Raw genomic sequence first — 14940 nt, forward strand, 5'->3', positions numbered from 1 at the left:
GGTGGTGTGGCAGCCCTCTGAGGAGTGTCCTGGGTGCAGGAAGCAGTGTGGGTGGCAGTGTGGGTGGCTCCTGACTCACAGTGGCATCACTGCCCGCTGCCGCCACACCCGGAGCTGTGGCCTGTGCAGTTCAGTGGGTGGCACTTCTCCTGAGTCATGGCTGACTGAAATCTTGCCTTCTGGAATGTTTGTGCTTATTTTCCCCCTCCTTGTTGCTCTGTGCCTTTGTACTTCTTTCCTGGCTCTGTACAAAAAAAAACAACCCCAAAAAGCAACAATAACAAAGTCAGATGTTCAGAGAACTGTCAAAATGACTCTGGAGGTACCCAGCTGGGTTTAATTTTTAATCTTGACCTTCTCACTTTGACTGTGACACTGAATTTCTGATTCATAAGGCAGCATCCAGTCTGGCTTGCACTGGGTCTGATCCAGAGAGGTATTGAGTGTTCCCTTGAAATCAGAGCTGGGATTTCCGTGGTCATCAGTATGAGCAGAGAGTGTTCAGCAGCTCACAGAAGGCTGCTGGGGGCTCTGAAGGTTGTATCAGTATGCAAACAGTGTTAGTGGGACACCCTTCTCTTCCCTTACATATTCCAAAGGCATTTTGTGGTGTGTGTGGCAGTGCACGGGAAAGGACCCCGTGGATATGAGCTGTCTGGGAGACAGTATGGTGGTCTGGGTCTTCTTGGCAGAGGCTGGCTCCATGTCAGGGTATGGCTGGCTCTTCTCCCACTTTTGTTTTGTTTTGTTTTCAGTGTTTTCCTTGAATATTGCTAAGGTACAGATTTCAGAGCAGCGTTAGTTCACATTTTGGGATCACACATCCTACATAAAATAAATCTGAATGATTTATAGCTTGTCTTGACCCTTGTGTCAGGCTGTTACCAGTCCAGCTTTCTGCTTTCCAGAAGCTTTGCCATCCCTTTCTGTTCATGTCTGAAAATGTTTCAAGGTTGTAGAGCCATTTTTTTTTTCATTGGACATCTGGCCAAGACATTTGTGTGAGGGAGGATAACTCTCGGGGGGATTCTTCTTGAGATTATCACCTCGTTGTTCCCCTGCTTCGTACGCCTGCAGAAGATGATGTGTAATGCCAGGCCAGCTGTCTGACAGACAGGAGCTCACTCATCAGTACTTATTAGTTGCTCCCAAACATCTCAAGCAAGGTTTCAGCATCTGCTTGGCCTTTTGAAGTTGTGGGTGTCCAGAGATTGCTGCAGGTTGGAATCACCCCCTTGTATCCTATTGCTCACTCATCTCAAAAAGGTGAAGCAGATGGGTGGGATGGACTGAGGGCTGCTGGTGGGAGCAGATCCCTGAACTTGAATGCACTCATTGTCTTCCCATTGGATGCACCCTTCAGGATTTTTCCAAGAGCTTCTGTGCTGTGAGCTGAGCCAAGGACCTGTCTCTGCTGATGGGCACCTGAGTGATGGTTTGTTCACATGTGAAGAGCCAGGTATTGGTCTAGACATGAATATGCCCATATTGAACTAGATGACTATATTAATGTGACTGTAATGAACAAGTCATTCAGCTGCCAGGAGAGAAGTGAAGGCACTGGTCAGATCCAGGGAGGAAGCTCAGACCCTTTCTTGGTTGCTGGTGTAAGTTCCTCTGCCTCAAACTGAGAAATCCTGGATACATTTCCATGACCACCCAATCTTGGATGACTGATGGGACTTCAGACTGAGACCTAATTTGTGAAAATGAGTAATTACAAGTGGCTGCATTTGAATGCACTTGACAGATGTTATCTCTACCAGGATGGGAATATTTAAGTCGTTTTTCCAAGCAGGAAACTTGCACTAAGATTTACAGGGGCTGCATAAATAAGAGCAGTAGCAGCAGGTGGAGGAGCTGACACTGTAGCAGGCAGCTTTCATTTCTGGCAAATGTCTTGCAAAGTAGCTCGTGGGGGAAAATTTTCACCACAAAAATGGGTTTCTGAGCTTTATAAATAGATCTCTTTAGCTTAGATTTTGTACTGGTCACTTCCTAATATCACCACTGAATTACTCTCTGGTTCTAGGAAGGGAGATGTTTAATCAGATGAAATGGCCATGTCAGCCACTTCAGTGTTCTATGACCCGAATGCTGAAATGCTGGTGGATGCAGGCAGGTACTTTACAGAACCTGTGTCAAAAGGGGAGCACTGAGTTAATTTGGGTGTCTACAGTTCTGATAAAGAGCCACTGGGAGAGCTCATGATTTAGATTTTTTTCAAAGCTGGGGAATTTTCAGTTATTGGATTAATGTCAAACTCTCCTAGGCAGAATCTTCTGCCTGTGTTTTCCTCAACCAGAGGCTGGGACATGGCAGTCTGCAGGAGGACAAAGTGGTGCTTTCCTCAGGAGAGGCTCTCAGTTGGTTACCCTGATGCAAAATGCCTTTTGGAAAGGAAGGAGGGAATAAACTGTGCAGGAAGCAAGCACTGGCCTCGGCTTGACTTACCATATGTCTATAATCAGGGAAGAAGAATACAGATTCCACTGTGTTACCCGTAATTACCAAGAAATGAAGGCAATCCTCAATGATGGAAGCGTTAAAAGATGTTGCCTGAAAGGCACAGGGTTTCCTTCTCACCCTGAAGTTGAGAGAGTTTGACACAGAGATGCTTTAAATTTGCAAATCAGTGCTTAACATCCAGGCCTGTGACACACAGAATTAATGACGAGCGCAGCTTCTCGTGTTGGGGGATGCTCGAGGTGCTCATCATGTAACAGATAACAGGAATTTCTTTTTTTTCCGTTCTGGGTAATAGTTTGGGTTTCCCCAACAGGCTCCAGAGTGCTGGGGCATTCAGCTGGCAATGCAGTATGAAGTATGAAGGGTTAAAGGGATTTCTGCAGCAAATGATGCTTTTCCTTCACCAATAAGTCAAATAGTCCTCGATGGTGCTCAGTGTTTAGTGCTTTCTGACAGCACAGCAAGATCAGTGACTGCATGAAAAGCATTTAATTTTCATTTGCACTTTTTATCTGTCTCTTGCAATCAAGAGGCTGTGCAAACTCCAGCTTGTGGTTTATTGCTCTTGCTGCCTTCCCCTGAGCTCTCAAAGCAGAGCAGTCTGGATGAGAAGCAAAATGAGACCAGTTTAATAGCAATAGCCAGACAGCCAGAAATAGCTGTGCTATAGGAGATAGAGTAAATAAAATAATCCTGTCAAACTCCATCCCAGTTCCAGTTTCCAAATGGGAAGATAAAAGAGACATTTCTGAGCCCTTTTAGTGTAAGAAGGTCTAGTCCCATCTTGCTTCTGTTAAAAACATTGAGGTAATCTTTGCACCAAAACGAGGGCCCTGCTTTTATTGCAGGCTAAATAGGTCTCACAGGGCTAGCAGAGAATCCTGTTTGCAAACAGAGCAGCTCTGGGACAATTCTTATTACTTCAAGTGGGTTTTTGACTCACAAGGAACACTGTTTGACTTCTGCAGCACCTCCTACCCCTTCTCTTTTCCTCCCAGTAATGCAGATTTCCATGAAATGCCACATTTTGGGTCAGGCTTGGGTCCAACCTGCAGCAGGGTAGGAAAATGGGTCAGTCTGCATTTCTGTCACCAAACAGCAGCTGGGGAGAGGCTCAGAGTGTGCTGTGCTGACAGGCAGGGCCTGCTGCTATTTTAGCTGCTGAGATAGTGTAAGGTGGGCATGAAGATAAGCCAAGAAAACAGCCATTAAGCAAAGTGTAAGTTGAAGTTTTTAAGGAATAGTGTTTGCCCAGTCCCACGTAGCCCTTTGTTCATGCCCAGCTGCTGGGTCACTGCTGCCTGCAGGGAAGAGGTGTGTGGCTCCTGATGGTAAAGCCTGGTGAGGCAGGTTGTTCTTCCTGCCCCTCTGCTTGCCTAGGAGGCTGCTGAACATGAGGGAGCAGCTGAGAAGAGAGATATTAAAAACACTTATGAAGAGGTGCTTCACAGCAGACTGATGAAAAGAAAACATTTCTGTTAATATCCAGAGCAGCCCTGAGCTCACAACCTGTGGCAACCTGCTGCCTTTCTGCTGGCACGGGGAGACTGATCCTGCCTGCTCTGCAATGGAAGAGCAGACTCCTGAGGGGTCCACTGCAATCCATGAGGTGTAGGGAGAAAAGCATCAGGGTCAGCCAGAGGAGAACAAGGGAAGCCTGTAGGTTGTTAGTTGCTAATTCAATGGTAAAAGCCCGAAAGGGATGAATTTAGAGTCCTTATAGCATAGTTTTTCTTTTCTAGGCTGGGTACAGGTTTAGCCCACACCATGTAGCCCCCCAGACAGATGCTGTATAACATCCATGTGCCTAATGCATGGCTCCTGGAATTGCAGTGGTGTAAATTTGGTTACAGGTGAAACCTCAGGAGCTGAGAATCAAACCCTCCTGCTGCCACGGCCTCTCAGCAGCACAATTTGCAGCCCCTGGAGAGCCCAGACAAGCCAAGTGACGTGTCTGCAGGAGGCTTTCCCATCTCTCCCTCTTATTCGCTCTCTGGAAGCGCTCGCCCTCTCCTCGCTGCTCCGCGGCCGACGTGCCTGGGCTGGGGGTGGAACAAAGCATCCAAATGCCACTGATGTGCCACTGAACCCGGGGAACAAAAATAGCATTTCCACAGAAATGCTTTCGGCTCCAGTCCTCCCCCACTCAGATCCCACACTGCAGCTTCGTGGAGCTGCCGAAGATGACTCGAACGTCTCTTCCCAAACTCAGGAGACAGACACTGCTGAATAATTTGGCAGGAAATCTGCTGGCCTCCCCAGCACAGCTGTCCTTGTGCAGGGAGGAGTTACATAAACTGATACCCCGGAGATTCCTGCTCCCCTTTACCTGTGGCAGCCCCTGGGGAACCTTCTGCCAGTTTGTGCCATCCTAGGAGGTTTGTGGTAGGAAGCGAGTGGCTGAGGCTGTGTCCCATCCCCCTGCTTCCGATCTCTTGTTGCATTCCCCATCTCCCTGCTCCATAGGGCAGGCTCAGCCCAAGCTGCTGTGTCTGACAGGGTGAGAGCAAAGCTCACAGTCACCCCCATCCAACCACTTAGCAGGGATTACATTTATTTTCTGATACCTAGAGTATTTAGTGCAAAACCACTCAAAAGGGTGCACTGAGTTTTCGGGTCTCTCCTGGACAGCAGAGAGGTCCAGTTTTGCAAGGCACTCAGCTCCAGGACTGTGTGGAACTGTCCCATCTTACAGATCAACCTGCAGTGGGGCTAAGCTATGTGAACAAATGCTACAGAAAACTGTGTCCTTGGTGTTGCTGAAAAAAGCAGGCTGGGCTGCCTGCTTCAAAGAGTCGCTTTAAGGTAAATTAGATCTTAAAAATGTAGGCTCTGAATCTTTTCTGAAAAAGACAAAGAATGTTGAAAGCCCTTATGACTAAAGATACCCAAAGACATGGCAAAGTGGCAGCGTGCCATGCCCTCATTGCTCACGGCAGGCTGGGCAGAGTGAAGATAGAGAGCAGGCAGGAAAATCAGGACAAATTTCAGGAGTAAATTGAAAAACTGCTTGTTCTCTCTGCTTCTTCCATTCTGCTCTGCAGTCCCTGCCCAGGGCAATGAGAAATCCTCTGAGAGGGGTCTGAGATCTACACCTTTGTGCAAAAGATAACTCAGCCCTTTTCCAGCCTCTGTCTTTCCAAAGGGTGGTTTGGTGTTTGGGTGCAGTTATTATGGACCCTTGTTTAGTCTTTGCTCCTTTTCAGCATCAACTATTCACTATTCATCAACAGTTTCAACATCAGCCATTCCCCAAGTTGCAGAGCTTGCCTGTAGGTAGCTTGCCTCTTAAGCTGCATCCTTGGATTCCTGTTCTCCTTTGATACCTGAAAAACACATCATCTTCTGGGCACAAATATTCTGCAGGGATTGCTGCTTTTCATACTGAGTGTGCTGCTACCTTGCTGCCTTGTCTGCCTTACCCTTCAGTCATGAGTAATTTCAGGCAAGCCCTGGCTTTGCTCTGTGTGTGTGCAGTGGGGATGCTCTCAGCCTCCCAGCCCTGTGAGTGCTTGGAAGGGCTGCTGCAGCACTGATGACACTCCTCATCCCCAAACAATACCTCTAGGAGGGAGGAGTGAGGGGAGAAACCCTACCTGTGACTTTGCATTGCTGCCCATGCTCAGGGCAAGAGGAAAATATCTCTGCCAGCTCCCTGTCCTGCAGCTGCCATGCTGCTGAGCTATCCCTACACAGCTTTGAGCTGTTCAAGTGAAAGGCTTTTCATGTGCTCTTTCACTGATTACTTATTTACAGCTCCCAATTGTTCTGTAAAAGAAGCAAAGATCATTATCCCATTGCAGGGATGGGGAAGGGCCAAGGGAGGAATTGTGTTTCACCTGGCAGCCTGCAGCCAGTCCCTGCCAGCCATGAGAGCTGCACTGCATCCATGTCCTCAGAGTGCATAATTCATCTCTGAGTCATTCTGAAACTACTTTGCTATTGGAATTTGCAGGAGTTTGACAACCAGGAGGACCAACAACCTATATGTGCAATGAGAACCTTCAAACAGATTATTCTGTGGTTGGCAGCTTTGATATTGCCAGCTGATCAGTGGGACCCAGTGCTCATGGCTGGAAAGGGCTCTTTCTCCACTTGTCGTTTACAGATGATTTGTTGTACACATGAGAGGTAGAGTAAACCAGAGCACTTGAAATAAAATGGCCATCCTAAAATGCTAACCCTTGCTTAGGACCAATCCATCCATCCTTGGATGGAAAGAAATAGGAGGAGTTTCTGAAACACATGAAGATGGAGCAGGGGAACATTTCCTCCTGAGGTGCTGGGTGATGCTCAAGCCCTTGAATAGCTTTTCATTGCCATTTTACACCAGCTGTGGGCTGCTCAGGCAGATTGCTGCCCTGGTGATTAAGATTGCATTTCCTCTGCAGATCCCAGGAGGGTATGACCCATAGTGGGTCTTGTACAACCACAGTGTGCAAAGGCACGTGCAGCCAAGACCTGGGGTACTCGCAGCAGAAAAAAGTGAGTGATGAAAGCTGGAGAGCAGGGGAGAAAGCAGTACTAAAGACAAGTAGAAGCCAGTTTAATAGTCTGAGTTATTGAGCAGCCTGATTTACAGGTGCAGTTCTTCCTACAGCTATCTATAGCCACTGCAAGAACTTGGGGGAGGTGCATAATTTATGATGAGAGCTGCATCCCAACTGCACAGCTTCAGGTTTTCCAGTAAAAGGCCAGCCTTGGATTCCTTGTGATGGTCACAAATGAGATCTTTTTTTTTCTTTCAAGCACAAGACTAGAGAAAGTCACCTCCCCCAGCAGTGAAACGGGGAGATTTAAGTGAGAGTGAGAGCAGGAGGAAAGGGCCTGAGCAGGTCACACAGACAGGTACACCCCCTGAGCACAGCTGCTACCTCAGGCACAGGCACTGCAGCTGTAAACTTCCAACAAGGCAGGCGCAGAGAGCAGAATCTGTGAGGTTTACGTAATGTGTCAAAACTTTGTTTTGTGCTCCCATCAAATACTCCTTTTTTTAGCTTCATCTTTTGCTTGTGAATCCTTAGTACATATTACGTGAACAGACTGCAGAGCTTACAGAAAAGCTTAATTAACCTCAGCTAGGGAGAGAAAAGGAAATCACAGGAGCTGTAGGGTAAAAAAAGATCATATTTAGACAAATAAGTGCAAATGACCTAGATGCATCAATTTCCTGAAGAGCCACACGGAGCAATCTGGATGCTGCCTGCAGAGACTGCAGGTTTATGTCGCTGCTCCTTGTGTTGCTGTCCTGGTCTGTGCCTTGGGGCTTCTCCCACACCACCCTGAAGTCTGTCCTAACCCTACCTGCTCTCATCCTGTTTTCTCCTCCATCTGTCACCTTTCTCTTTGCCACCATCAGAATGCAGAGTGGGGAGGACCCCAGGAGATGAGCTATTCCCTTTGCAGGATTAAGTATGCTCAGCTCAGCTCTGATGGATGTTTGTCTAACCCTGGTTTTTAAAATCTGCATGGAACACTGTCCTAGGACTTGCCTGCTTTGTCTCTTCTAGTGTTTAACTACTCTTACAGCTAGAAAGATCCAAGTATCTAATCCTATGCTCCCTTGTGGTAAATTAAGCCGAGCCACAAGCAAAATAGAGAATAATTGATCACCAGCCTCCTTAGAAGGCTAACAGCTCTCACATATTAGAACACCAAATGCACACTCCCTTCTCTTTACGTCCTTCCTAGATAAAACAACTCAATCTCTTCGGCCTTTCCCCACTGATCAGGTTTTGAGTGTCTTTTTGTCCTTTTATATTTCCTTTCACTTCGCTGATTTAACTGCAAAAAATAATTCAGTGTGACCTTGAAAACTGTCCAGTGTAAAGCACCCAGTCATCACCCTGGCTGAACTCTGGACAGGATCATATGTGATAAGGTACTAATACAGACAACATATAAACGGAGGCAAATTCTATAGTTTAATAATTTCTTCCTAATTCTCTTGCATGTTATCCCTGGGATAACCAGGAGTGACAGCAGCAGCCCATCCCAGCTGCCCTTTCTTCCCTCCCCTAAGCTTGAGCTCCAGGTGTGTACAAAGTGTTCAGACACAGGTTTATGTGCTCTGCCACTATGAAAAATAAAGGATCTCTTAAAAACTTGGGGCATTGGTGCTGGAGTTCATGGTCAATAGTGGGAATGGTCCTTCTGTGGCAGGAAGGAAAGGGAGGGCACTGACCTGTGCTCAGGTAAGGTCAGGCAGGGACTTGCCCTGAGCTCTTCAGTTTTCCTGTACCTCTTTGAATGGTTTCCTCTGTGCCAGCACCTTGCTCTCCTCAGAGCTTCCCCAGCTTGTAATGCTTTCCAAATGAAAACTGGAGAGATAAGGGAGGAAAAAATGTATTTTAGGACATGTAAGAAAAAGGCCAATGCAGAGGCTTGTATTTCCAGAGCCAGGTGAGGAGGGTTGTGATTATTTATTCTTGTAATCCCTTTTATGAACAAATCTCTACATAATCATGAATACTACATAGAAAAGTTGGTTTGATCCCACTTCACCCATTTCACTGGCAAGGACGGGCTGTTCAGTGTTGTGTTTTGGAAGGGTTTATCAGTAGTGAGTTGGTTCTGCCTGTCTGGGAAGGAGAATACTTGCTGGTTCAGCTAATTTCAGGAGCACATCTTTTTTCCTATCAAGTTATCAAGTTTTTTGAGAATGTGATGAAGAGCAATGCTGTTTCAAAGAACAAGTCCAAGACTCAAATGTAAACACAAGGCACAGTATTGATTTAACTGAACAAGTGTGGCATGATGCTTACAGCCTTTTCTCAGCACTTCCCTGGGCACAGAGGGAGTGGACAGAAATAAATTCCCAAGTTAGGACCAAGCAGAGTAAGATCCTCTACTGCATATTCAGCCTGAAGTTTATGGTTTAGACTATCACTATTCAAAGTCTCCACACGAGAGGAAGGTATTTGTTTAATCAAATGGATTGTTTTTCCCCTCTAGAGCATTTCAGAGGAAGGAACCAAATTCTAAAGACCACAAGTTTCTGGGCAGTGCTCTGACTCATGATCATTAACAATAGCACATCCATGAGCAAGTTTGCTAAAAAAAAATAAGGATATACAATTTATTTTCCAAGATTAATGATTTGAAATAGGTTTGAAATAATACCTAGCATATCTTAAAAAAAACCTTTCCACTAAATCTTACTTGAGTAACTAAATGCTGTACATTGATTTCATTTTTCCTCTTAAGTGAATCCTTCAATATAGCATTTATCTTCAGGGCACTCTCAAAATCAAAAAGCATTTAAGTCAATATAATAGAGTGAAATATTGTGGTGTGGGACTGGATATAGGAAGGAAATCTTGAGTGTGTGTTGCTAAATTTAGCTTTTTAAATATGTATGCCTTGTAACTTGAATCACCTTATGTGGTCCTGACTCTATAATTAACATTCTATTTTCTGATGATAAATGAGCTGCTGCTGAAAAACAAGGGGCAGGAATAATCAACTCAGAAAGGAGATGAGGATGAACATGTTTGGTTGTAAAGGTTGTAAACATCAAGGAGGGCAAAGGAAAAAATATAAGCTGGATCACAAGGTTAAAACCAGGGTGTGATGGGACAGAGAGAGGGTTTGAACTGAGAATCAGGGTGATTTTCTCACCAACGAGTGGTGTGTGAATGGGAAATGGGTTCCACCTACCCTGACCCTGAGAATGTGTTTGGAAAACAGAGATTTGCAGTGCCCAGTCTGCACTGCCAAGCATCCTGAGCTGATGTCTCAGGGCTTATGCTTTTCCACAGCCTCCTTTGCAGCTCAGGAATCCTGTCAGGACAGTGACCCCTGTTACCCAGTCTCTCCGAAGTAATGGGAGTCTGTTACCTTCTCAAAGGCATTCTTTCATGCCTCCAAACAAAACTGTGCATCATGAGGATTTGTATTTTGTTCTTTTATGCCTCTGATCTACCCTGTTTGTTTACCCAGCTACAAAGGTATTGACAGCAGATGAGTCTCAAGGGATCTGACCAGGTTCCAACATTGCTTCTTTCTTTCCTCAGCCCTCTCATGAGTCCCCTGCTGAGTTCAGGCTCTGCAGGAATCACACAGTGAACCCCTCTCTCCTTTTCTCTCTGTAGGATCTGATCCGAAGAGATATCCTGTATTATAAAGGTCGCATAGACATGGATAAATATGAAGTGGTGGATATAGAAGATGGGAGGGATGATGACTTCAATGTCAGCATGAAGAATGCCTTCAAACTTCATAACAAGGAGACTGAGGAAATACACTTATTCTTTGCCAAGAAACTGGAGGAGAAGTTACGGTGGCTTAGAGCTTTCAGAGAAGAGAGGAAGATGGTAAAAGAAGATGAAAAGATAGGTGAGGAAAATGAAACGTATCTGAGATTTCTGGTAGTGATTTAGCCCCAGCTGTTGTGGAGAAGCCCACTTTTTTTTTTTTTTCCCAGTAGAATTACACTTCTACCTCATTCAAATGTCCTTGTTTGCTTTCATAGTCACAAATTGGGTCTCTTTCCAATCCAGTTACTCATAATTTTGGCCCTCAGTGAAAAAACTCTGCCCATAGTTTCAAGCCTAGACCTTGGTGGCTATTATGGGAGAAGGAAGTCTTTGGCCATCTGACTTCAGAGTCTTCTGGCTGCATCATCTCTGCTCTGGTCAGGTGCAGGGTAGGAGGGCAGCAAAGTCAATGACTTAACCAGCTGTGCCCTTCCTGCAGCATCAGCCCATAAACTGACTGTAACCAGGCTCGGTTCAGGCTCAGTGATGTTGCTGAGCTGTAAAGCACTGGGCATATTTCTGATACTGCATAAATAACAGTGGGTCTCAAACCTTACTCTTGACACAGCCCCTGCACAGTGAGATTCCAGCAGGGACAGTCCTGGGAGCTGTGCTGCTCAGGAAAACGCCCGCCCCTTCGCGCAGCTCCTGGGGCCAGGCTTTGCCACCCAGTGCAGAACATTCCCCCTTCCCCAGATGAAGCAGAGGCTTTGTGAGCAATCTTCTGAACTGTGTTTGCCGTGTTCCCTTTTTCAGGCTTTGAAATTTCTGAAAATCAAAAGCGGCAAGCGGCCATGACAGTAAAGAAAGTCAGTAAGCAAAAAGGTAACCGGCAACATGCACTGTGCCTGGTGATGTGAGGGTGGAGCGGGCTGGGCTGAATCCTGCTGGGTTAGGATCCAGCATCCCCCTTCAACTTCCCCCTCCCCTTTCTCTTTTTTTATAAAATACCGTTTGTGCTTTGTATCCTTTCTTAATGTATCTGTGGACCAAATTAATCTCTGGTTTAAGGTGGCTGCAGCCGGTGGAATTTCACCAGAGATGAATTTGCTCTCGTGTCTCCAGTCTGATGTCCAGAAGCTGTCCCTGGGGGCAGAAATCTCTCTCAGTTGTTTATCTCAGGCTGAAATGGGAGTGAGTGCGGAGATGTGTCGGGGTTCTGCTAATTGCCAAAGTCTCCTGGTAGCAAAGAAAGAAAGATGGCAAAATACTGGAGATGGGGAGGGACCTACCCCTTTCCTGCTCTTGGAAAGGGGGTGCTCACGTTTCTGGGGGCTACCTGTAACTTTTTAAGGACAGCACAGTAGTGTCAGCTCTAGGAAATAAAGTATCTTGATAAAGACATTACAACTCTCTAATGTCAGATTAATTTCCCTACCCAGGCAGGCTACAGCCAAGTAATAAATGCCATGCTAGATATTAAACAGAGTCTCAACTGGTGAAACAGCCAGCGTTAATTATCTCTCACAATAACTCTTGCAGCTGCAGGTTTTGAAATACTAAATATGGAGGGAAAGGCAGAGAGGTAATTTTTCAAGTTTTCCACAGCTTCACAAAGTCACAGATCTATCGATTTGTTACCACAGTACCGTGGCACAACTAAGCCTATAAATGAGTTTTGAGAGAACTCATCACTTCTGGGCTACAGTCAATTCCAGGCAGATTGGTCCCTGCTCTGTACAGGCACTGGGTTATGTTTTGCAGAAGTTGAAGGAGCTCTTTGCTTTCTGCCTCACCTGTTTGCTGTCTACTGGCTTTGCTAGTCCAGTAGTGGTTTGCTAGGCCAACTGTAACCTCCTTGGTTTGCTGTGTCTCTCCATTGTCATTAGTCTTCTCCTCTCTACTAACTTCCTGTGTTGTCTTCTAAGATGTTCTCTAGAAACTCTCCTGGACAGATTTTCTAAGCTCCCAAGTATGCACACACCCGAGAACAGGCCCAGGACATGTACCTGGCACAGCCTGGTGTAGGTCAGGCAGGAGCTTGCTGCCTCCAGATGGGTTTTGCAGACTTGCTGGTCAGCACGGCAGCAAGCGTGGAGATGGCAGCAACTGGAAAATCAGAGAATTGCATGACAGCCATGATGAAACCAGCTGAAATTATTATTACTTCTGTTATTAATTAATTGCACTATTAATTAATAATTGCACTGTTCAGTCTTTTAAGTGACACGGTTCAGAGGTGCCTGAGCATGCCTACCAGTACTCCCACTTAAATCACTCAACTGCATCCTGACAAATAGAGTTTGCCTAACTGCACTTATTTCTTGCACAGCAATTGCTCTCTCATTTTCTCTTTCTCTTTCTCTCTCTTTCTCTCTGAGATGAATGTGGAGGGGCTATTATCTTAGACTTCTCTGACTATAAAATTAATTGGCTCCTAAAACATCAGTCAGCATTTCTTTTATAAAGAATGAGCTTTTGCTATAACACTGGCAGCTCTTTTTATGAGATTAAGTCCTCGAGTCAGGCAGAAAGTCAGGCAGACCCCCAGCATCCAGCAGAGCAGCCTGGTTGTTTTACTTAAGGCATGAAATCTGAAAACAATAAATTGGGTCATAGCAGCTCTGTTTCTTTTTTCCTATGTTATGGTAATCATAGTCCTCTCTCAGATTAATTAATTAAGTACTGTCTCTGAATCTTTTGCTGAAAACTCCTAGTTCTCTTACTTTGGTTTGTGTTGTGCCCGTGACCTGAGGAGAGGCACAGAGCTGTTGGACCAGGGAGCTGGTGTCATTGCTCTGAAGAGGGAGGTAGGAGGAAATTCCTGAGAGTTGGGTTTTAGCAACTGATATTTGAATCTTGCCATATGCATTTTACAGATATTGCCAACATTTTTTTTATTTTTTTGCCAAAGGCCTCAGCAGGGAGCTGGGGCTGCATGGCTGAGGCACAGCCCCAGAGGCCAGGAGCAGGCAAGAGGCTGTGCCTATGTGAGGAGGTTGCTGCCTTTGCCCTCCTGCACCACAGCAGTGGCACTGGAAGGGGTTTTTGGGTGGGTTTGGAGCATCAGTTCCACCTGGAAAGCCACAAAGCTCTATAGGAGTAGGAGGACTCCCACTGCATCCAACTGAACAGTTCATGCATTTTGCTGTACGATGCGGCAGGACGTGTCTCGGCGGCTGCAGCGGGGCTTGACAGCTCAGCAGCCCAACCCAGCACCTCGAGAGCCCTGCTCCTGTGTCACAGGATGCCTGTTACAGATGTGTTTCTAGATTATCTCAGTTGTTCCCTCCACCTCTTAAGTGGGAAACCATGGTAATTTCCCTGTCACAGAATACTTGAGGAAGAGAGAAAAGCCGTGAAGGAGGTGAAATGGAAAATGCAATCAACTTTGTTAGAGGTGAAGCAGAAAAACATTTTTCAAATAGTATAAACTGCTGCTTATTTCATGCACTGTTGTACCACACCTCCCAGAAGTATTGCTCTGAAGCTGGCTGGAGCGTGTTTGCAAAGGAAGCATTTAAACCACCCCTGGCTGCAGCAGGCGAGGGAGACGCGGAGAGATCAGAGAGGAAAACTTGAACCTCTGCTTTTTAAACCAATGGAAACTTTATCCAAGTGATGGAGAGAAAACTCAATGCTTTGGTTTGAAAAATTTTTGATCCCCAAATGAGGGTCCCCTGTGAAGCACTTGTCAGCCCCCTCTGGAAGCAGCCCTCTTCTAACACTCCAGCCCATGTGCAGTGCCAGCCCTCCTTCCCAACTCAGTTAATGAGGGGCAGGGTCAGATTCCAGCAATATACTCCATGTGCACTACTTATTGGATTGGGCAAAACATAATGATATTGGACCAGGTGCCTTAAGACAGCATTAAACCAATTTTTTGCCTTCTTTAAGTCCATTAGACATAAAGTAAATGGGTAATGTTAGCCCTGCACCTTACCAGCAGGTGGAGAAAAGGTCTGTCTGTTGTTGGTTTTCCTTCTTTTTGCGTTGATTGTTGAAGATCTGGCTCTTGCTTACTGCCCTTGAGCTTTTTTCAGTGTCAGTGTGGTAACTGGGAATAGAATTCAGCATGGTGTCTCCTAGAAACAGAAAAGTAAAAGTTATTTGTCTTGACTTACAAAAACAACAAAAAAAACCCCCCACCCCACAACCCTTTTAAAGCTACAGCCAATCAACTGTGTAACTTTTCTGCAGGTCAGCTGAGGTCCCACTGAGGACCCTTACTGCCTGTCCTGACACCACAGTGTTAAGACTGCACTGAGCTCCC

At 45.9% G+C, this 14940-nt stretch overlaps 1 protein-coding gene across 5 annotated transcripts in view; it reads left to right on the forward strand.

Moving 5' to 3' along the window:
* Window positions 1–14940, forward strand: part of ARHGEF9 (Cdc42 guanine nucleotide exchange factor 9) — a 171893-nt gene that overhangs the window by 146189 nt on the left and 10764 nt on the right. For all 5 annotated transcript variants that reach the window (XM_030449336.1, XM_030449337.1, XM_030449340.1 and 2 more), the window contains 2 exons: window positions 10563–10806; window positions 11484–11552. In XM_030449336.1, the coding sequence (XP_030305196.1) occupies window positions 10563–10806; window positions 11484–11552 (313 nt within the window). The remainder of the gene's footprint in view (window positions 1–10562; window positions 10807–11483; window positions 11553–14940) is intronic.

The sequence above is a fragment of the Calypte anna genome, chromosome 4 (genome assembly GCF_003957555.1).
Source record: "Calypte anna isolate BGI_N300 chromosome 4, bCalAnn1_v1.p, whole genome shotgun sequence".
Taxonomy (NCBI): Eukaryota; Metazoa; Chordata; class Aves; order Apodiformes; family Trochilidae; genus Calypte; species Calypte anna.